This window comes from Mycteria americana, chromosome 1 (genome assembly GCF_035582795.1).
Source record: "Mycteria americana isolate JAX WOST 10 ecotype Jacksonville Zoo and Gardens chromosome 1, USCA_MyAme_1.0, whole genome shotgun sequence".
Classification (NCBI taxonomy): Eukaryota; Metazoa; Chordata; class Aves; order Ciconiiformes; family Ciconiidae; genus Mycteria; species Mycteria americana.
Window position 1 is genome coordinate 130,883,335 of NC_134365.1, and position 23,395 is coordinate 130,906,729.

The 23,395-nt window shown below is 38.7% G+C and overlaps 1 protein-coding gene across 7 annotated transcripts in view; it reads left to right on the forward strand.

The window, feature by feature from the left end:
* The window catches only part of TAB3 (TGF-beta activated kinase 1 (MAP3K7) binding protein 3), a 48,913-nt gene extending 29,367 nt beyond the window's left edge, over nucleotides 1-19,546 (forward strand). For 3 of the 7 annotated variants that reach the window (XM_075520728.1, XM_075520738.1, XM_075520747.1), the window contains exons 3-7: nucleotides 2,106-3,558; nucleotides 6,702-6,862; nucleotides 10,131-10,224; nucleotides 11,845-11,928; nucleotides 14,963-19,546. In XM_075520728.1, coding sequence (XP_075376843.1) covers nucleotides 2,106-3,558; nucleotides 6,702-6,862; nucleotides 10,131-10,224; nucleotides 11,845-11,928; nucleotides 14,963-15,111 — 1,941 coding nt within the window. In that variant the 3' untranslated portion in view covers nucleotides 15,112-19,546. Of the gene's footprint in view, nucleotides 1-2,105; nucleotides 3,559-6,701; nucleotides 6,874-10,130; nucleotides 10,225-11,844; nucleotides 11,929-14,962 lie in introns of those variants that run through there. The other 4 variants (XM_075520758.1, XM_075520769.1, XM_075520777.1 and 1 more) reach the window with 4 other exon arrangements.
* Nucleotides 19,547-23,395: the final 3,849 nt, after the last annotated feature.

The window sequence follows — 23,395 nt, forward strand, 5'->3', positions numbered from 1 at the left end:
TACACGATCCTTTTGGCGAACTATGTTTAAGTCATAGACATCTTTGATAAAATTAAATAACCCCTAATGCTGCAGAAGCATATGGTGTTCTATATCTATAATACAGTGTTCTGGATAGCTAGTTAACATTACGTTGCAAATATCTGTCATTTTTTTAAGTGTAGAATTTGTTTCCAAACCCACTTTATATTTGTTTTAAGGTACATGAGCTGGTTTCCATTAACCTATTGCAATACCTGCTCTAGATTTAAACCAGTGTGAGTTTTGGACCTATTAAAAACTGAGGGTCCTTTTGAAATGACAAATATATTCCATACCCTAAGAAAATCAGATTAGGGCTTATCCTGTCTACGTTCTCTCTACCTCCACCCTGATGAAGTGACCTAAGGAAGCTGAGGACTCTCTGAAGTCCTGTTTAGATGGCAAGTGGCTGATGGTAGCGGTTAACTTTTTTGAGACTGCTGTCTCGGCACTGTGGTGTTGTGGTTATTACAAGGTTTGGTTCCCACATGTTCTGCTTTTAAATTTTTCTGTGATACATTTGGATGTTCCCATTGACCATTGGGGTCTAGAAGGGGAGCTTGGCACGAAAGCGAAGTAGTCAGGGAGAAGTATCCATAGAGTGAGAGCCATACATAACTAAGTGGACTCGTCTGTCTTCTGTCATATTCAGTAGTAAGTCTTCATCTGAGAAGATGCTGAATATGTGTGTTCATCTCATAGTGAAATCATATGAAATTTTGGGAAAGTCATCTTCACTTTAGTATTAAGACTAGTCCTTTAGAAAGGAAATGTAACTGTGACTTTTCAACCAACTGGATAGGCTGTTGAAAATTGTATTGCAAGGCCATATGAGTATTAATATGTATACAAACTTTATATAGTGATAGTGTTTAATAATGGTTTCACTTCTATTTTAATGTATATTCCTTAGAATGGTAATCTAGCACACTAAGGAAGACGGGGGTGTATGCGTGTATATATAAATATGTACACACTTGTTCTGGTAGGAGGTGCTGTATGTCACAGAAGGTACCAGTCTTGGATTACATGTAACAAAGTTAGGGTGCTGAGGGCCAGATGTAGTTGAACTTGACTTAAAGTGACTTTTTTTTTTTTCTTTAACTACTGTTCAAATTAAAAACTGAACCACAGCTGATACAGGCTGTTGTATGAGAAACTGGGGAGGAAAAAAAAAATAAATCCACAATCTGGAATGCTTTCTAGTGATTTTACTCTTTTGGAAGAAGCTATCATTCATGTAATTCTTTTAACAGGACTAGATTAAGCTAAAATGAGTGGAGAGGAGAAGGGAAAGGGAATTCCCCACTATACTCTTGATTTGATTCATAATTTTTTCTCTGTATAGTTTCAGCTGCTGGCACCCCAGAAAAAAACCAAACATTTACAGGGGTTATTTGGTTTCCTCACTGATGTATGAATAAACCTTTTTTAGCCTTGAGTCTGAAATTCTTAAAAGCAGTTGAAATTATATTAGAATTCTAAGGTGCTTTATGGAATTGCCAGTGCTTTTTCAAGCAATACTTATTCTGACTTCATTTTTAAGCCACTAAACTCTGTCCTACCAAGAGAAGCTGGTTTAAAATGTTGGGCTTTTAAACTTTCAGGTGAGGAATACTCAGGTAAACAGTAAAATAAAGGTGAAAACAGTAAATACTCAGGTAAACATTAAAATATAATCTGTATTTTTGTTTCGACTTTCCAGAGTTTGCAATTTTGATCTAGTTTAATTTGATTTGTGGTGTTATTAGAAGTAGTTAATTTTACATACCTGTTCCTTGCAGAAGATGCCAAGAGTTCTAACCATTTATTTCCCCAAAACTGGACTTGATTTTTTTAATATGTCATACTGTAGGCTAGTGTTACCATAGCATTTGGCTGGATGCAATGTGAGCTATGTACTACTTGCGTACTCTGACCTAGTAGGTATTACCTATATTTCAAAATTAATGTCTGTGAAATGTTATCCCTAGTTATGTTCAAGCTAGGCTTGATTGCAGCTTCAGTTGAATGCTTGTTGAATGCTGAGCAGCGGCTTTTTCTTTTGCTATTTGAAAATAATAAGTGTCCATTCTTACTCCTAGAACAACAACAACCTAGATGCCTGTTGTCGAGCCCTCGCACAGGAGAGCAACAAATACTTATATATGGAGTACCACAGCCCTGATGACACCAGAATGAATAGAAATAGCCTTTTGCACATTAATCTGGGTATTCATCCTCATACCAGCTATCATGCAGGGGATGGAGCTCAACTTAATGGTGGTCGTACACTGGTACACAGTTCAAGTGATGGACATATTGATCCACAACGCACAGCAGGTAAACAGCTGATATGCTTAGTTCAAGAACCACATTCTGCTCCCGCTGTTGTGGCAGCTTCTCCTAGTTACAATCCATTTTTCATGAATGACCAGAATAGAAATGCAGCTACTCCTCCTCCACAGCCACCTCCACAGCCATCTTCCATACAACCAGGAATGAACACGTCTGCTATGCAAGGCCCTCCTCCCACGTATATGCACATACCTCGGTACAGTACAAATCCCATTACTGTTACAGTATCACAAAACCTCCCCTCTGGACAGAGTGTACCCAGAGCTCTACAAATTCTTCCACAGATTCCAAGCAATCTTTATGGGACTCCTGGCTCTATTTATATAAGACAAACATCTCAAAGTTCTTCAGGACGACAGACTCCTCAGAATACACAGTGGCATTCATCGCCACAGGGCCCAGTTCCACATTATACTCCCCATCCTCTACCTGTGTATCCACATCAACAGAACTACCAACCTTCTCAGTATTCTCCTAAACAACCCCAGATCCCTCAGTCAGCTTTTCGATCACCACCGGCATCCCAGTGTCCCTCTCCCTTTGGCTCTCCTCAGCACCAAGTTCAGCCTCCTCAGTTGAGTCACCAGAGTTCACATGTTTTCATGCCTCCTAGTCCTTCAACTGTCCCACCCCATCCATATCAGCAAGCATCCCAGACTTTCCAAAAGCAAGGCAGTCACTCTGTATCATATCTTCCTCCTTTTGCTGGACCTAGTTTATCCAAAGGTTCCATGAATAAAATAGAAATTACAGTTGAGCCACCGCAAAGACCTGGGACTGCAATGAACAGAAGTCCTTCACCAATAAGTAATCAACCATCTCAACGAAACCAGCACCCGTTGTATGCAGCCACTACTCCTCCTTCAAGCTCTCCATCAAGAGGTATGTCGGGTCAACCCAAACCTCCATTTAGTGTTAATCCAGTATATATTACCTACACTCAACCAACTGGACCTACAGGTGCACCAACACAGTCTCCTCGGGTAATGTTATCTCAGCCAAACCCAACCATTTTTAAAATCACAGTAGGTCGAGCACCGACTGAGAATCTTTTAAATTTAGTGGACCAAGAAGAGCGTTCTGCAGCACCAGAACCTATTCAGCCTATTTCTGTAATCCCAGGATCTGGAGGAGAAAAAGGAAGCCATAAGTATCAGAGAAGTTCTAGTTCTGGATCAGACGACTATGCTTACACTCAAGGTAAATGCTTCACCCTGCAAATTGTATTATTGTAAAATGCATTTTCAGTTTGATTTGCTACTTACTGAGAATTTTTCAAGCTGTACAGAGAAGAATAGAACTTGCACCAAAAATCATCTAATGAGAGAGTTTGTTCTGATTTTTAAAAAATACTGCCAAATTTTAGTCTCATACATAAAGAATTTCTGAGGTTCTTAAAGTTGTTATGCTTTTGATGTTAGGGGAATTTCTTAAAAGAAAACACTGCAGCTAACAAGAGTAAGTGGTTTGTTCATATACTGTGTGTCCGGTTTGTAAATTCTGCGTTGAAGAACCGTGTCATAAATTTACATGTGGATTTTATTACTCTTTTGTATTTGTGCCATACTCGGGTGCTTTATGAAACCTGAAGCACTAACTTCTGCAGGGAATTTGAATCCCATTTATTTGGTTTAAAATGAAGAGTATTAAGTGAAAGAGGAGAGGTGGGATTGCAGCTAAAATTACTTAAGGTGTCAATACAAATCATACCTTTGTTTTGAAAGTATTAAAATAATTATTTTGAGGAACTTAATCAAAAGTTCACTTCTTCCACTTAGAATTTTCAAAGAGGAGGAAGAGATTGGCAGAAACATTTTAGGTTGTGTGTTCTGCTGCATAGGGATAAAACATATTTAGTCTTAATGCCACGCATAAATGAAGAATTAAGTAATTTAGAAAAAAAAAAAAAGGTGAAATCTAACCTTTAGCTGAAGACTGCTTTTCTCAGAGTAATCTGCTTTATAGATTTGAAACATTTAAAATTGAGCAAATTAATCAGTCGGCAAGCATTCAAACCAATCATTTGGGGTAATGACAGAATGATAATCGGCAGCAATTTTTTAAAGAATGTGCTTTGTTTCTGGATTTGTGTTTGGAAAAGAGTCCTCCGTTGCTCCTTCTAGCCTTCCTTTCACTTTAGAGAGCTGAAGTAATGGTTATAATGCTGCCTTGTAGTTCTTGATTTTTTGGTTTTTTATTTCACTTTGTGTCTTTTCAGCTATTCTAACTCGTCAACAAAGAGCTGTTCTGTACCTGGTAGACTCAATTAGAAATGTTATTTAGAGAGAACGAACATTAGTAGGTTTGTAACTCCTAGGCCATATGCTTTGTTTGGTAGTGTTCCTATTACATTAGGACAATCTTCGTTAAAGATTGTCAGTTATGTGAGAAAACTATAAGTAGCTTTACATACCTGAGAAACATATTCTGAAGTGTAGAAATCTGGTTTTGCCTTTGTATCTTTGATTAGATTTGTGTATTTGGAAAACAAAAACCAATAAAACTAGTTAGTATATGCTTTTTGGGGCATCTGCTTTTGTGGTAATACCTACCACAGCTGGGACTTCATTATAGCCTTTGGTATTGCTGCACTCTGAACTCTTGATAGAAATAAATTGTAGAAGAATAAAACTTATATTCTTTACTGTCACAAAGGAGTCCTAAAGAAGAGTATATTTAACAGCTTAATATAGGGAACAAGTTTTTTTATTTTTCTTTTGAATATGAAGCATTGTGTAAAGTGTTACCAAAAATCCATTCTGGTGTCTGTACTTCCACTGTTTCTTTGTAGCGTGAGTCATGTTTGAGGAGTTGTACTAGAGTATAATGCAAAGCTATGTAATGTAGTCATATCAGATGTTAAATTGGAGGAGTCACACAAAGACAAGGTTTAATAGTGATAGTGGAAAATCATACAGCCTAGTATCTGTACTTTTTTTTTTTTTAGGTTTTGTGATCTCTTAAACTCTACTTGGATGACTTATGACTTATGAATTGGTGGATCCATACAAAATACAAAGTACAGTGCTACTTTTTTGCACAGAATACTGACATCTGATGATAAACACTGTCATTTTTATGCTCCTGACTTTTTTTTATCCTCCCCCAGTCAGCTGTGTCTTATTGTTGCTTATTTTTCTAACTTTTTTTTTAGCTAGTATGCAAATATTCTTGAGAATATGTGGTTTTTCTTTGCCTGTGTTGGATAGGGGTGAAGAAAAGGACAGGTGCTGGCTGGTGCTTTGTATGAATTAGCATTTTGCAGATTCTACAACGTCTTCATACATTTGAACAGTTTGCTGGAACATTGTTGTATGAGCGGCGTGCTTGAATACCTACAGCAAATTTCTCTTATTTTTCTCTGTCCTAATAGACTTTAATCGGGTAAAAACAGCCAGATAAGAAAGTGCTAAGCATCACGCTAATTAAGCCAGATAAGAAAGTGCTAAGCATCACACTAATTAACTTGGCCAGTTTTGCACGGTGATGAAATACTGAGAAACGCTCTTCCTGCAGAAACTGAATATTATTTTCTAGCTAGTCAGTATTCTTTCTTTGGCTGCTCTGGGAGCCCAACATCAGTTTGTGTCTGACTGTCATAAATTTCAGTACCATGACAAAAATATGAGAGAATGATTAATAGCAGAGAGAGGTTAGAGGACAGTGAATGAGCTCTATTGTAGAATTAAAGACTCTAAAGCACCTGAGCTGCCCCCACTTTTTAATTTTTTGGATTCTCTAGTCTGTTTTATCGAAGTTCTATAGTTTTGCCTTTGAGCACTGGTCAACTTATAGTATTGAGAATTACAGTACTCTCTGAAAAGCTAAGACTACTTAAAGTTATTATAGCATAATCTGTAATAGCAGTGAAAAAAATTCAGGACTGACATTTGGCTAATGTCTCAAGGCTAGTGTGTCAGCTGCTATTGAGCAGCAGATATGAAGTGTGTGTTACCTTCTGATCTTACCTCTGGTATTTTTTTTTTGTCAGTACAGTATTAATATAACTAGGTTGCTGTTTCATCCTGAGAAGCTGTCTCCTTGTACAGGTGCCTTTGTATTTTTGAGATGAGAAAGACCAAATGCAAATAAAGAAGCTCTGACCAAAATGGTAATATCAACTTCAAGTTACTGTCTAAAATGTGGTTTTATTCTGGAAGAACTTATTCTAAATTGTAGTTCATTTGGCATGAAAGCATCTTCACACTGAAATTTGGCTGCATGTTTATGATCACTTTTTTTTTTCCCCAGAAAGGTCACTCATGAATCTTACGCATAAGTTAAGAATCGTGTTTTCCAGGTTTTTATGTGTTAGTAACTATTTCTTCCATGTAAAACATTAGCCTTGCTGTTACATCAACGAGCAAGGATGGAGAGATTAGCAAAGGAACTGAAGCTTGAGAAAGAAGAGCTTGAACGCCTGAAAGCTGAAGTCAATGGTATGGAGCATGATCTAATGCAGAGGCGGCTTCGAAGAGTTAGCTGTACAACTGCAATTCCAACAGTAAGCAATTTGTTAGTATTTTAATTCAAGATACAAATTTATTTTTTCTTTTTTCATGAACTAAAGTATTATTAAAAAAAATGTTTTGAGGTATAAAATATTCAGTCTCTGGAGATGATTTTTTTCTAAGTTCTTGGCTTGTTGTAAGCCAGTTCTTATAATTTAAGAAACAGATACGTGTCAAGCTTTCTCAGTGTTCACAACAGAATTTCTGAAACTTGTATACATGTGCTTTTCTGGACCACAGAACTGAATAGATAGTTACTTTCCTAAGAACCTATAAAAGTGTATGTCCAAGTCTGTTTAAGAGCCCGAGCCACATACAGCTTGGTATTCATGCAGCAAGGTTTCACATTTTTTTTAAAAGGTATTTTGTTATATTGAGGTATTTTGTTGTTTGAGTAGTTGCATCTCCTAGGCCATCTATTTCCCATTTGGTATGTGCAGGATGTGCCAAGTAACTTCACTGGCAGTGTTGGCTTAAATAGTTGGCACCTCCCTCTCCTCTTTTCCTGGTTGATTCTTCCTATCTGTTTGACTTCCAGCTGCAAGTGACTCTAGCCCAAACATCCATAAGGCTCTGATAAGAGAATTCATCTGACTGAAATATAACTGCCACTTTGTGCAGTTGTTAGCCAAATCAGTTCAGACTCACTCGCTGTGTTGACATAGACAATGCACACAGATGTAGGCTGGAAGGCATATTAGGGGCTGTTAGCTGCCTAACTAGTATGGCTGCTGTACGTCTCTCCTGTCTCAGGGCAGCATTTGGCAGGTATGTTCCTGGGAGGAATACAGAGGCACTGTCTGAGTGTGCAAGGATGAGGTTAGGAAAGCCAAAGCCCAACCAGTGTTGAATCTGGCATGGGATGTCAAAGACAAAAAGAAGGGCTTCTATTAGTACATAGGTGACAAAAGGAAGACTAAGCAAAAATGTGGGCCCATTGCTCAACAAGACCTGGTTACCTAGGACATGGAAAAGGCTGAGATACCGAATGCCTTCTTTGCATCAGTCTTTACAGGCTTTCAGGAATCCCGAGTACCAGACACCCCAGGAAAAGTCTAGAGCAAGGAAGGTATACCCTTGATGGAAGAGGATCAGGTCAGGGAATACTTAAGCAAAGCAGACATACATGAGTTCATGGTCCTGGATGGGATGCACCCATGAGTGCTGAGGGAGCTGGCAGATATCATTGCAAGGCCACTAGATAATCTTTGATTGATTATGGTGTTTGGGAGAAGCGCCCGAAGACTAGTGGAGGGCAAATGTCACTCCTGTCTTCAAGAAGGAGGACCCAGGGAATTGCAGGCTGGTCAGCCTCACCTTGATCCCTGGGAAAGCGATGGAACAACTAATCCTGGAGACCGTTTCCAGGCACATGAAGGACAAGTAAGTCATCAGCAGTAGTCAGCATGGATTCACCAAGGGGAAGTCAAGCTTGACCAATTTTGTAAACTTCTAGGATGAAAAGACTGGCCTGGTAGATGAGGGGAGAGCAGTGGTGGTTGTCTGCCTAGACTTCAGTAAGGCTTTCAACATTGTCTCCTGTAAGATCTTCATAGAGAAGCTGATGAAGCATGAGCAGACAGTGAGGTGGACTGAAAACTGGCTGAACAGTCAGGCCAAGAGTGTGGTAATCAGTGGCACAAAGTCTGGTTGGAGGCCAGTAACTAGTGATGTACCACAGGGGTCAATAGTGGGTCTGATCCCGTTTAACATCTTCCTTAATGATCTGGATGATGGGGCAGAGTGTACCCTTGGCAAGTTTGCTGATGACACAAAACTGGGATAGTTGTGCTGCCATTCAGAGGGACCTCAACAAGCTGGAGAAATGGGCTGGCAGGAACCTCATGCCATTCAGCCGGGGGAAGTACTAAGTCCTGCACTTGGGGAAGAACAACCCCATGCCCCAGTATAAGCTGGGGGCCGACCAGCTGGAAGGCAATTTTGCAGAAAAGGCCCTGGTGGTCCTGGTGGAGACCAAGCTGAATATGAGCCAGCAATGTGGCAAAGAAAGCTAATGATACCCTGGACTGCGTTAGGAGTGTTGCCAGCAAGGGGAGAGAGGTTACCCTTCCCCTTTACTCAGCACTGGTGAGACCACACTTGGAGTATGGTGTCCAGGAGTAGGCTTCCCAGTACAAGAGAGACACATGGTCATACGGGAGAGTACAGTGAAGGGCCACAAAGATGATTAAGGGACTGGAGCATCTCTCCTGTGAGGACAGGCTGAGAGTTAGGACTGTTCAGCCTGGAGAAGAAAAGGTTCAAGGGGGATCTTACCAATGTACATAAATACCTGAAGGGAGGGTGCAAACAGGATGGAGCCAGTTCTTTCCACTGGTGCCCAGTGACAGGACCAGAGGCAATGGGCACAAACTGAAACACAGGAGGGTCCCTCTGAACATCAGGAACCACTTTTTTATTGTGTGGTTGACTAAGCACTGGCACAGGTTACCCAGAGCGGTTGTGGAGTCCTCATTGACATTTGAAGATACTCAAAAGCCATCTGGGCAGAGGGGTTGGTCCAGATGACCTCCAGAGGTCCCTTCCAACCTCAAACATTCTGTGATTTTTTGTGACTCTGTGATGCTGGAATGTATCCTAAGATAGGATAGTTATTGCTACATACATGTTAATAATCACTGCTGCTAGCATTAAGAACACTTTATATTCCAGTAACTTGGGGTTTCTTAATGATATGCAAATATATGGACTTAAATAACTGATTATTCTGTTAAGAATAATTACTGTCTTGCAGCATTGAACGATATTAATATACTGGGCTAGAAGGTTTGGCGTGTTGGAACTCCTTGGGCTGGTGCAAATAAATAAACCTCTGACCTTATTCAGTTATAATCGAGTAGTAATTAATGTGAACTGCAGCTTGTATTCTGTTTCCTGATCATCTTGATGTAAACTCATGTAGCAAGTCATCAATTTATATAAAATTCTGTAAGATGTATGGTTTTATAAACTCAAGCTCAGCTCTGTCTTCTTACTAAAGAATTTTAATATTAAGTAACTTGTTCAGTTTTGTTGGTTTGGTTTGTTTTCCTCCTCAAATGCCAATAGAAGAATGTTTTTTGAGGGAATAAATTGGGTAGGGGGGATGGGACAGACAGTGGAATCTTGGCTATTTTTTTCAGTGCCTTATCTATACTTAGTTTCTAATAAAGCTGTTAACAAAGGTATAGTAATGTTATGTCTATGTCAGATAAGATACTGACTTTCCCACAACTACTATTTTGGGTTGTTTCTTTCTAGCCTGAGGAAATGACCAGATTGAGAAGCCTCAACAGACAGCTCCAAATAAATGTTGACTGTACACTGAAAGAAGTTGATCTCCTTCAATCTAGAGGTATAGAATTGATAGGTTTTTTTAAAAAACATAATTTAAATATGGGCAGGAGAATTGCAGATGACACCAAGTTGGGTGGGAGTGTTGATCTGCTTGAGGGTAGGAAGGCTCTACAGGCTGGAGCAATGGGCCAAGGCCAATTGTATGAGGTTCAACAAGGCCATGTGCCGGGTCCTGCACTTGGGTCACAGCAACTCCATGCAATGCCTACAGGCTTGGGGAAGAGTGGCTGGAAAGCTGCCTGGCAGAAAAGGACCTGGGGGTGTTGGTCGACAGCCGCCTGAATATGAGCCGGCAGTGTGCCCAGGTGGCCAAGAAGGCCAATAGCATCCTGGCTTGTATCAGAAATAGTGTGGCCAGTAGGACTAGGGAAGTGATCGTCCCCCTGTACTCAGCTCTGATGAGACCGCACCTCGAATACTGTGTTCAGTTTTGGGCCCCTCACTACAAGAGAGACATGGAGGTGCTGGAGTGTGTCCAGAGAAGGGCAACGAAGCTGGTGAAGGGTCTAGAGCACAAGGCTTATGAGGAGTGGCTGAGGGAACTGGGGTTATTTAGCCTGGAGAAAAGGATGCTGAGGGGAGACCTTATCACTCTCTACAACTCCCTGAAAGGAGGCCGTAGAGAGGTGGGGGTCGGTCTCTTCTCCCAGGTAACAAGTGATAGGACGAGAGAAATACCCTCAAGTTGCACCAAGGGAGGTTTAGATTGGATATTAGGAAAAAACTTCCCTGAAAGGGTTATCAAGCACTGGAAGAGGCTGCCCAGGGAAGTGGTTGAGTCACCATCCCTGGAGGTATTTAAAAGACGTTTGGATGAGGTGCTTAGGGACGTGGTTTAGTGGTGGAGTTTGCAGTGTTAGGTTAAGGGTTGGACTTGATGATCTTAAAGGTCTTTTCCAACCTAAATGATTCTATGATTCTAATATAGCATGTGCTTACATGTGGGTACTTGGACTCTTTAAAGTTCAATTTTGATTATCAATATCAACTTATCTCTAAAAGGTGTCTTTTTCAGTTGCAGCCTGATAAACTTGACTTGCTAATATTTCTGTTGGCCAAGTTAAACTGCATTACCAAGAAAGTGGTGACTTAAAAGTGACTTTGTCAAGAGCAAATTTAAAAAAAAAATACTTCTTAGTGAAGGTTCTTTACTTAAATTTTTAACTTTTTGCTAACAAAGGCTCTGACCAAGTAATACAAAACAGATCTACAGGTTGCAACCAAGAAGTTGGTAAACAGAAATCTACTTAGGTCTTTAAAAATCCTCTTACTGCGACGGAAACTTGACATAAATACAATCAAATAGATTAGAATATGCATAGTCCTCCTTTTTTACCAAGAATGCATCCTACAGAAAGCTTTATGTTTTCACATATTTTTAAGGCAATGCAGAACATGGAGCTGGAGTTGATTTTTCAGTGTGGGATTAGCCTGCTAAAAATTACTAGAATCGACACAAAACTGAAAATATGTGACAAAAGACTACTCAGGAAAAAGCTAATATATAATGTCATAAAAAAAAGATGTGTAAAATCTGAAGCCTCTAGATGTTCATATCACTGGCATAGGCATGTTAATAACCTTGGAGTTACGCTTTCTTACTTTTGTTTTCTGACAGGGAACTTTGATCCGAAAGCCACATGTAACTTCTATGATAACATAGAGCCTGGTCCTGTTGTGCCACCAAAGCCATATAAAAAGGGTAGGTCAACGAGCAAGTATCAAGTTACCTAATCTGCATTGAGAAAGCTTTTTTTATTTCCCCTTCTTTTTTTAAAAACCCCTGTGATGACGGGAAGCAATTCTGATTATTATAACTTTTCTCTATATATAAACCAAAACAGAACATTTTAATATAAGTGCAGTAATCCTGGCTACAACTTGTTTTCCTCAGGCAGGTTGTTGCAAATGAATGTTCTGGTAATATGTTGTTTGTAAATACTGTTATTCACTATTAGAAAAAGAGTTGAGAGTATACAGACTTTTACATGTGAACTTGAGCTTCCTAATTATGTTTTTTTTAAAATACTTCTAGGTTAAAAACTCTGTCAGGTTTGTTTAGCGGTCTTCTAATACATGTTGTTAGGATTTTATAGTTCAGTTGTTACCTTTTATGCAAGTTTAATTGGTCACAGCAGCTTTTTAAAATTTGCATTTATATTTTTAATTATATTTTAACTTGACAGGTCACACTTTACCTATTTTTTGTGCAGAGTATGAATTTCACAGTAGCCCTGAAATTTTAGCACAGTGAGAGCTTCAGACATTTTAGGGACCAAGACAGAACACGTTTCCTTACATTGGTCTAAAGAGATAAGTGTCCCACTTGTACAGGTTCATTACTGGTTTCTAAAACTTTCTGTGCTAATTGTATAGTATCTAGGATTCGTATCCAGTTGAGGACACTTAAATTTTATGTAAGCACAGGAGTTATGTAGTCTCTTTTTGCCCAGTGGAGGTTCAGCCAGTACATCCCAGAGTGACTCAGCTCACCGTTGGCAGACACCTAGTGGCCATGTAGCTCGGTAGCTCTCTGAGCTCCACTACTGTTTAGTGACCATTTTGGAGCAGAATACTACCTTTTGTCTCAGGTATTTTTGGACCTTTTTTTTTCCTTTTACTTCCTGAAATCTGTTAAAAGAATGGTTTCAAATGTTAGTGGAAGTTTTTAAACACCTTGTATCTTTCTGCTGAAATAGCCAGTCTAGGATTCTGTGGTCTGATATAGAGAAAACAGAGGTCTTTTCTCTGAAAATCTTATACGTGATAAGATTTATAATAATGTGTCCCCTCTTACTGTAACTAGCATGTACTAAAATTGTTAGTGGAAAAGAAGTCACTCTTCTGAATCAGTAATCATATAGTCTGCTTGAAAATCCGAATTTTGTAAATAGGTTCTAGTTTCTGATAAGCATTTCACAAAGGTTTTTGCAGTTGAATTTTGAATTCATATAAGGAAATTTTTCCCCCTCTTTTGAAGCAAGTATTTTACCCTTTCAGATAATAAAATGCTTAATATGTGGAAATTTTAAAAGAAAGAGGAGGCCAGGAACTACTGCTCGTGGTTCAAAAAAACCTCCAATACTGGGACGTGTTCCCTGTGTAGGTGGTAGTGTCCGGGAAAGACAGTAGCAGCAGGTGAGCAGTGGCATGTAGGCAGCTGCCTGGATTCATGTTAAATAGCAGTGGTCATGTGGTTGATTTAAGGCACGGCTACTTCATGATGCTTGAAGAGATTCTCTTAATTACACTAGCCTATTTGATTTATTATTTCAAAGCAAAATAACGTGTAAAACTTGCCTGAAGTAAGTGATTTTTATTTGGCAATTGGAAAGATAGCGTCTTGTAAGGATTTGTACAACTTTTATGACTAGCTTCCCGGTTTTGTCTGTCAACTTATTAGAGATCAGTTTTAGGGCTGGTGTACTGTATTCTGAGCTTGGCTTTTAACATGAAGTTGTCAAAATATTTTTTTTTTTTCCATGAAAAATTCCATTTCCTTAATATTCAGCTGTTGAAGGCGTGGGCAGACTGACAGGTATGGGCAGACAAGGGTCTGCTCGGTGCTGCTGCCTGGCTAGTCAACATGAATGCAGCCTAGTGCCCACACTACTTGCTTGCTTAGAAGGAATTGGTTGCGGCCAAGCACTGTTAATGTGGCTATGCAACTTCTGGACTGGAGCAGGTTTACGTCTAACCAAGGAGATTACTTTTATTTTCTTTTAAGTATGTCTTTGAAGACAAACCTAAGTAGTATTTGCACTAACTTTGTCATCAGCCATCTGCTAGATTTCTTAGCAGATGACAGCAATGTGTGCACTTTAAATTACAAATTGCAGTCCTTTTTTACGACGTAAGTTCTCTTTTAATTAAAACTTTTCTACAGATGTTTGTTTAGCAGATGGGTATCTTTACCTTCTAGGTATGTGTGCTAATGTTGTTTCGAACATTATCATTTTGTAAAATATTGTGTTTACACATTCTAGGAGTATTTGTCACTTTTAGTAGATAACCTGAGGTCTTGAAGTGGTGGTGGGAGACATCGGAAAACCAAGTCTTCCCATGGTTTAATACCCAATGTATGATTTGCATACGTACTGATTTTATGAATGAAAACAGACTTGAGCGCTGCTTCATGTACACACATCCCTGCTGCAAAGCCATGAGGAAGAAAAACAATCATCTTGTTTTGAAACAGGCCTACCATTTTATTTTTATATTGTATTTTCTTCAGCCTGGATAAATGCTAGAAAAAGATGCAGAAAACATATCATCTGTCAGACTGTTTGAAGGAACTAAGTTAGAAGTAGTCTTTCACTTCAGGTAAAGTAGGGTTATTGGAACTTAGAATTTGGTAATAGACAGCTGTACGTAAACCTATGAAGTCATTCTTTAACAGAATGGTGTTGCAGTGCCAGTAACAAATTTTTCAGTATGTTTTAAGGTATTAAACATTTAGCAGTATCAGTGACCTAACAGTGGTGACTGGTCTTTTTGTTTTTAATGTAGTATGGTTAAGTGACTCTTTACAGAAGTGAAATACTTTAAATATTCAGATTTCACAAACCGAATTAGAAGTGCCTTAGCAAAAGACCTTTAATGTTACCTAAGTGGAAAGGTTTCCATGTTCATTTTAAGACAGAACGTTTAATGAGGTGACAAACCAGTAGTATGATCTTGTCTATCATCCTTCTCTTCTGAAATAAGAAAAAATGTTTTCCTTTGGCTTTTTTTAGAGCATCAAACCAGCTCCAAACAGACTCCACGGACTCAGCCAAGAGATGAAGACTTTGAAGGAGCTCCATGGAATTGTGATAGCTGCACCTTTCTAAATCACCCAGCACTAAATCGCTGTGAGCAGTGTGAAATGCCACGATACACCTGAAAATCAGGAAGGGGCTGCATTGGGTTGAAAACAGGCTCTCAAGCCGACAGCTGTAGGAGAAGGAAACATGGGGAACCTTTCAGTCCATCTGCCCGGCCTTTGCCAGTCAACAATCTTCATATTGCAAGGGGTGGGAGTAATGTGTTAAGATGTTTCTGCTTCTGCTACACTAAAAATAAATAAATAAAGGGTGAAATTCTTTCTTATCCCATTGCAGTGAGCAAAGCAGAAAATGAAACCTGAAAATGTAAAAGGATTAATTTTGGGACGAATGTATACAGGAAAGCAAATAACTACTGGTGTTTAGTCCTGTGGTTATAGTTACTGCTTAGTGGCTCAAAAAAAAAATACTGGGTTGTTTTTTTTTTTTCTTTTTTAAATTATAGGACTCTTAGTAATGGTGTGAAATGTTACACTTAACCAGAAAAACTGAAGAGTCAGAGCTAACTTAACCTGGCCACAGCTAGCTGGAAAACAAAGGCTCCCTGTGCTTCTAGATTGTAAGCTACTGAAAAAGAAGACAGGTAAATGCAACAATAAATTTTGCAATGTATAAAAAAACAAGGAGAAGGGTATTTGTAATTGCTGCTTTTTTTCAGGGTAACTTATGTCTACAAAAAATTGCTGTTTGAAATAGTAACCTAAGGTGACTAAATGAGATACCGTATGAGTGTTACAGAGAGTTTAATCAGAGGTAATTTTTTACAATCCCTTTTGCTTGTACAGTGCTCACCTGGCTGTGTCAACACTGGTAATAAACTAAGAATGAATTCTACCTTATTACAGATGAAAATACTGCTGCATGCTTTCATCAGGCTGTCGTGTTTCAAAGCTAAAAGTATGCTTTTATATACAACAATCTTCTAAGCCTGTGCTCTGTAGCAGCACAGTGACATATGCCAAACACAGACTACTCCAAATTTGGTTTGGAAGACTTGAGCTCAGCCATGGTTGTGTATGAGAGGAGTTTGTACCCAGTTCCTTAGGCCTTTTCAGCTTCCAATTTGTGGAGAATTCATGATGTTTACAGCACAGAAGGTACTTTGTGCCCCAGTTCAAAGTTAGCTGAAAAATAATTAATCAATTAGCTCTTCAGTAAAGGTTTATTTGCACATTGTTAATAAACCAGCCTGTATAAAATAGCAGATGCCAGATCCTGAAAAATTACACACTGCATTCTTTTTATTTTGGTCAGGAAATATTTGCCGTAAGTTGAAGAACACAAGACTTGCAACTGAAAATCATACTGGTACTTTTATGCATATGATATACTGTATTATAAAGGTGATGTTCAATTTGTTTGAATGCTTCAGGTTGCTGTAATAAAGCACTCAATACTTGTGAAATCGAACTTGGGTTTGGGCAGCTGAATGATTATGTTACACAACTGTGCGACTGAGTAGGATGTTCTTGTGTACTGGTCAGAAGCTGGTACAGTGCATTTGAGTTTTTATGCTATGACTTTGTCAAGATTCAGAGACACAACCAAGCACATCAGCTGAGTTACGGTAATTGACTTTGCAACTGTGAGGCAAAATGTGCTAGCTAAACCTTACCAGAAGAGATTTAAACTACTTTATGTGAAATTGCTCTTAGCTCATGGCAGCCACATCCATATGGTCAATTACCACAATTCACTTGATGTGTGATAACATGTTAAGCTGTGGTAGAACAATCGTGCGTCTGAATCCTTATTTAAGATCAAGCAGCGTTTGTAAGGGGTGGGTGGAAGAAAACTCATCTTGACTGCATTGCTCAATCTGGTGTCTTCTCACCCTGCAGTTTATAAAGATAACAGTAAAAAACAAACTGTGATCTTTGATGAGGAACCAATATTTTATCTGGCATTTTTCAATATGTTCTTGCACTAATTAAATCCTCAGCATAACTTTAAATAAGCTAAGAGATCTCCAGCAATCACTGTGCGCCACTGATGAGCAAAACAAAGTCAAAGGCATCAGAGCTAGTTTTCCTTCCTTCCTCCCTCCCTCCCTCCCTCCAGACCTCATCACATGTGGAAAGGGGTAAAGAAATTACTGTCAAATGAAGTTAGAAGGCAAATATTAATTTTGTTCATGAAAGTGGACAGTCTGACAAAACTGAGATAACTAGAAAACAGATGAGCAGAAGCATTATACCCCAGATAAGCAGTACCATTGCTGTTATCAGCTGTATAATGTATTACTCAAAACAATACCAGTAACTTCATGACTTTTCTATCATGATGCCTTTGCCTTTGTATTATTTCAATTTTCTGTTCATTTGTACTTCTGTTGAAGTTCTGGAAGCATTTGTTTTTGCTGGAATTACAAAATGATAGCAGCTGAGATGACAGCAAATGAGAGTAGGTGTGTCATACATCAATACAGTTGTGCCATTTTCAGACAGAATAGATGCTGGGGGGGGGGGGGGGGGCAGGGAATGCATGCTGTCCAATAATTCCCTGAACTGTAATAACCATAAATGGAGACTTGCTAGTCTTAGTTGTAGCTTCACCAGAGGAAGAAAAGGAAGGCTGCAGTGACAGCAAGATACTTTTTGGAAGACTGATTGAGTGCTGTTAAATTGCAAATGAATTCCTTCGTACCAATAATTTTACTCCAGTTTTTCAATTACTCTCATTTGCTGCTTGTACAAAAAAACCCCTTCTGATGTATTCTTTTATTTGTAAATGCCCATACTCAAAACATTAATAGTAAAGACTTTACATGGTGCTTGAATACTTGTAGTTTGTTAGAATGTAAATTGTATTCTGAATATTGGAAGATCCATTTTCCTTCTGAAAGCAGGTGACGCCGTTCACACCCCAACTGAATTGTAGACTATGCCAAAAAGATTGGTTTATGTAATATTTATTGAATGCACATAAAACCCTAATGTCAGCTGGCATACAAAATGCACTGTATTGTATAAAACGTGTGTGTGTGTGCGTGTGTGAATGGTGGGACGCTGATGCCATTGTGTTGAGTTAATGCACTACTTGTGTTTTCTTTTTCTCCTTAATGACTGAGCTTTCTCTCAACCATGCTACTAGAGTGGTAGAGTTTGTAACTGACTTGGACATTCAGATATTCAAAATTATTTCACTGTTCATTGAAATTTTATAAAGCTTATTTTATATTTACTGTGCTATTAAGATGAATTCCCTTTAATTATAGAATCCTACTGTAGTTCTTTAAAAGTTTATTTAGAGTGGGCTTGTGGAAAATGATTCAGAACATAGTAAACCAAAAGAAATCCTGAACTTCGGATCTACTTTTAATTTGATGTAATTATAGTCTTGTTTGGGTGAAGAGGAAAGGGGTGGGAAGTCAAGCAAAAGGAAGTACTTTGTAAAATGTAGTCTTAGATCAGATTGAATTGTGTATCTGTGTGTCTGTGGTATGTGTGTGTTTCCCTTGAAAAATGGGAGGTGTGGTGAAAAGGTGTAATAATTCTTAAAAGAGCTGGTCTCAGTACTTTCTGGTTATGATATGCTACTAAATCACATTTTTTTAAAAAAAACCTTTTCATTCAGTTACTTTATCTGTCCCAATTATACATCTCTCATTTCAATTTCTAAATACTTTTACATTTAATATTGATTGTAAAACCCCTTGAAACTGAAATAAAAATACTTGACTTGAAATGGGGACAAAACAAAATAAAAACAATAAAGAATGTTTTAAAAAAGAATGTGAGAATATTAAATATGTTAAAAACAAGCTTGTCATCAGGATGATAGCTTCTGTTTTAAAATTCAGTGGTATACCCTAGAATGTGAAAATGACTATCCTGATGAGAAGTGGACAGTTGGACATAAACAATTCATCAGCTTGTTTGGTACCACAGAATTTATGTGCTCTATACTACAGTGACTCTAAATCCTATAAAGAAAGAACACATGCACAGATATCACATCTCATAGTCAGTACTGTCTCTATGTGCTGCTGCATTTGTTTCGTTTCAAAATGTCAATATTATATGAAGCTAGCCGTGACTGAATTTTGCCAGATTTCTTCAGTTTGGGGCTTTCATTGCTGTTTATGTCCATAAATATTAATGCAAATATTTTTTTTGTTTTGAATAATCAGAAATCAATGGAGTTAATGCAATATTATAATCCTGGATTTTCAGTACCTTTGAAACCAATTTTAAAAAACTGTGTTCTTGAAACTTATTTATTTATGGTGGCACCAGTGTATCTAATCCATATTTCCTGCTGTGTGAAACCCTGTTAAATTTTTTCATTAAAAAAAGAAGACACGATCTTGTTTAATCCTGTATATATGGTGTCTACATTCTAGATTTGTGTATGCTGTGAATGAACTTATTACTAAGAGATGAAATTGTATAAAAGCATTCAGAGGCTATGCATGCATGGTACCTCCAGAAAGTGCATACTCCGAGTTGCAGATTCCTGCAAAAATAAATTAATAAAACTAAGCAAACATCACATCCTGCATTTGTTCTTGTATGTAGTAGGAAACATTTAAAAAATACAGCCTTTCTGCTTTCATAGTCCAATTGTTTCTGGTGTTCCACTTGAACCCGTGGCTATAGCAAATTCGTTTCAGGGGCTTTGGGGGTTTTCTTTTTGGTGATCAATATGATTCTCATTAGGCAATTGCTGAATATTGAACCAGGGTCCAAATCCTCTTCCTGGGAATGTGGACAGCTTGTACAAGCAGGAGTCCCATTTAGACGGTGGATATTCTGTGCAGCTTCTGGTGTAGAAACAGGACATCAGATGTTGAGAGTGTGAAGTTGAGCTCGCCACTTTTATTTTTGAATGGAAAGTTGTTACTCAAGGAGTAGCTTTACCTACTATAGCAGATGATCATCTTTTGTTTGTAGTCTTGATTGCAGGCATTCCTGCGTATCCTCGGTAGTACTGAGTATCTGGATTACAAAAGTCCACCTTCTGCTATAACCTCTTACAGAAAGGTGCTGCTCTGGGAGAGGGTGGAGAATTCGAAATGCGTAGGTCAGTATGCAGGCAGTTTCTTTTTATTAGTACGTCTTCTCAATTATCTTGATGGTATCAGCTCCCCATAATCTAAAACTTGAAAGCTCTAGCTGTGCTACAGCTGTACTTTGTTCACGTACAGTTCCAGCCGTTAAATACTTTCTGGTCTAACCAACCTGCAGCTTTGGCTTTGAGCTTTTGTCAGCAAATGTGTAAGAATTTAGTTTTGCATTCCTTTTGCTAAATTTCAGAATAGGTCTGTTTTTTAATCAAGCACTTGATTCTTCAGAAATCATTGCAATTGAAACTTTTAAAAAGTTTCAAAGCTTTACAAAAAGTTTAAAAATGTTAAGGTACCTGTAAAATATATTATGCTGATGGAGATCACACAAAGCCAAAAGACAGTAGATCTAACAACTGACCATGGCCACCATTTTGTTGTTGTTGTTTCCCTGAAGTCATGAGGAGGAGTATCTGCCTGAAATAATTGCATAAAACTAATTGATTTATTCATAAGAATTGCTTGGTTTTGACAGTACTGCACCATGTCTTAAACCTGTGGTGCTGAGAGAGATGATTTGTCTTGTGATCTGGTAAGTATTCCAGGAATTAAGTGCTGCTGCTTCTAATAGGTCAAAATGGTCCTTAGTGCTGGGTAAGTGCTGTATATTCTTTAACTGCACCCTCTCTGATTGTAAATACACTTTTTGGAAGGAGGTAACTTTGATAACTAATTTCACCTAACAGCTGGACTCAAATCATTATATATTAAACGGGTTACCTGACGTTTTGTGGAAACCTTGTAAAGTTGTTAGAGAAGGGGCTGTGTTAATTTTTAGATAGAAGGTCTGTGGTTGTGACATGTTCTAGTTTGACAGTAAAAACCAGGCCAGACCCGTAAAAGCCTCTTGCAGGAGTGACACTTTATTTTACAAAATATTCTATCTCTCTAGAAAACGGTAATGTTTTGATTAAAAAAAAAATTTCATAAAAACTCTACTCTGCAGATAATTTCTTTCCATTTAGGCAAGACTTAAAACCGTGCATGTATTTGTTGATTTTACAAGTTCCATTTTGAAGATTTTGACAAATTAATTGGCCTTTATTCCCAAACCTTAGTGATCTTGTTGAAGTTAACAAAGGCTCTCTTGCAAGTTTTGCTTAAAAAAAAAGAGTAAATACAATTCTGTTACTGCTTTAGAAAAAAAACCAAAGCCTCTGAATGAAAGGCATGCAGCGCAGGTGCTACTTGATTTTTTTACTAAAAGCTTCATTTTTTTGGAAGTGTTTTAGGAAAAAAGTTTAGGCATGTGGGAGTGGTTTTTATTTTTTCTTCTTAGGAAAAATACGGAGCATTTCAGGAAAAAATTTGCTAGGTGAGGGAGGTTATCATAGGTTTGAAAGTGATACTCTGACTCCAAACTGATACAGCTTATCAGTATGTTGTGTAACAATCGGTACCGAATTCTGGCGCTTGCAAAGACCGAGAGCAGCAGCAGTGTGCCTGAACTGCTGGTGGCCAACGGCTCGGCTGAAACGGGACGCGTGGCGTCTTTTGGAAGCATTTAATGGCCGTATATTACGGTCCTGTGTCCTGTGCTGGGACGTGCAGCCGGTATGTGACAGTGAAGCATCGGGGGTTGCAAGAAGTTGGTTGTCGTCCCCTCGCGTCGTGGGACGAGCCAGCGACAGATGGCCATCCGGCACGCCTCGTGGTACACTGGCCCACTGACTGTCACTTCACAGGGCCTGCCTTCAGTTTAGTCAGCCGACGTGTAGAGGTTACCACAGCGGGAAAGATCGTTGGCCTTGGGAAAGAACAAAAAAAAAAAAAAAAACCAAAACCCAAAAAAACCCCAAACCCGGGACCAAACACTCCCCACCCTTGCAGAAGAGGTGGTTCAGGAGCTGCCTGGGAGTTGTGGATTTGGGTCAGCTGAAGCTGGGGCTTCCCTGCCCTAAATCAAAGACATAAGTCAGAGCTCGATGAATATTCATCACAAGCTCTCAAGGGCTCTCTGCTGGTTTGTTCTCAAGTGAGAACCAGCCTTGGGGATTGGGGATTATTTTTCACCTGAAATTTTCCTTCTCTAATTTTGAGCCTATTCAATTAATTCTAATGACTTGGCAAAGCTGAAGTTGCTTTTGGCAATGTGAATGGGTCTCTCTGCAGAGCACCCGGTCCTCTGGAGGGTGCCTCGCGTGACTGCCTGGGCTTCAGATCCGCGTGTAGTGCCTCTGCCACCCATCCCACAAGGAGAGGGAGAGTAGCGGTCAGATACGCTTCCCAGACAGGTGCAGGGGTTTAGAGTAAGCAGCGTCTGAGAAAACTTTGCAGAGAATGACTTGTGTCTTTATGATGATTCATGAATCCTTTCCCCTAGTTAGATTTCTGTATATGCTCTGCTTTCTTCATGATGAACAGCTGTGGTGGTGAAAAGCCTTCGTCATCTTTCATCCCCGCAGATACTGTAGCCTAATGGATTGGCTGGGTTGCTGTTCCAACTGATTTTAACTTTTTTTTTTTTTCTCCCACATTTGTCCCAAACGATTGTTCATAAGGCAAACAGACATTCTTTTCTCTTTTTCTTTTTTTGACCGATAGCGATAGATGACCATGAATCTCTTGCTGATCACTATCTTTTCAAACTCTGAAAATTTCAAAGCTACAGTGAGTAGGAAACGAGCTTTGCGTACGTTCACACTCTTCTTCACGACACTGATACCTTAGGTCAGTGTTGTACCACACAGAAAGAACTAGAGAAATACTTATAAATCTATAAAGCAAATGTTAAAAAATACATGTCATTTTGAAACTTACTTCAGGCTTTACTATTACTTTTTAATGAAACTGTTTGAGAAGCAGGCTGGCTGACGTGGTCCTGTAGCCCTTTTAAGAAACTCAAGCCCATGCTGCTAGTAAGAACTGTCGTCTCTGGTAAAACAGCACCTGCCAGACAAAATTTGCATACCTTGTTTTGTACAACTGAAGTGCTAGATTCGAAATAAGTTTAGTTTTTAAATACGTACGTTGGCCTTAGTTATCACAGGATTGATTAAATAAAAAGCTAAGTGGTTTGCATGCAAAACATTCTCATCGAGTAGTCCATGTATTACAGTATTAAAACAGAAAACCATCAATCAGATTTTTCAAAAGAGTGATAACAAGTTCCTTTTTATTTTCAACTGCAGCAATATTAAACTTACTGAACGTGATGCCATGTGCCCTTTACATGTTCTGGCATGTTTTCCCAGTTGTTTGCCTTCCAGTTCTAGTCCAAGATTAAATATATCCTGCTTTGGCCAGGGAGGTTCCCCAAGTATTTGATGGTTCCT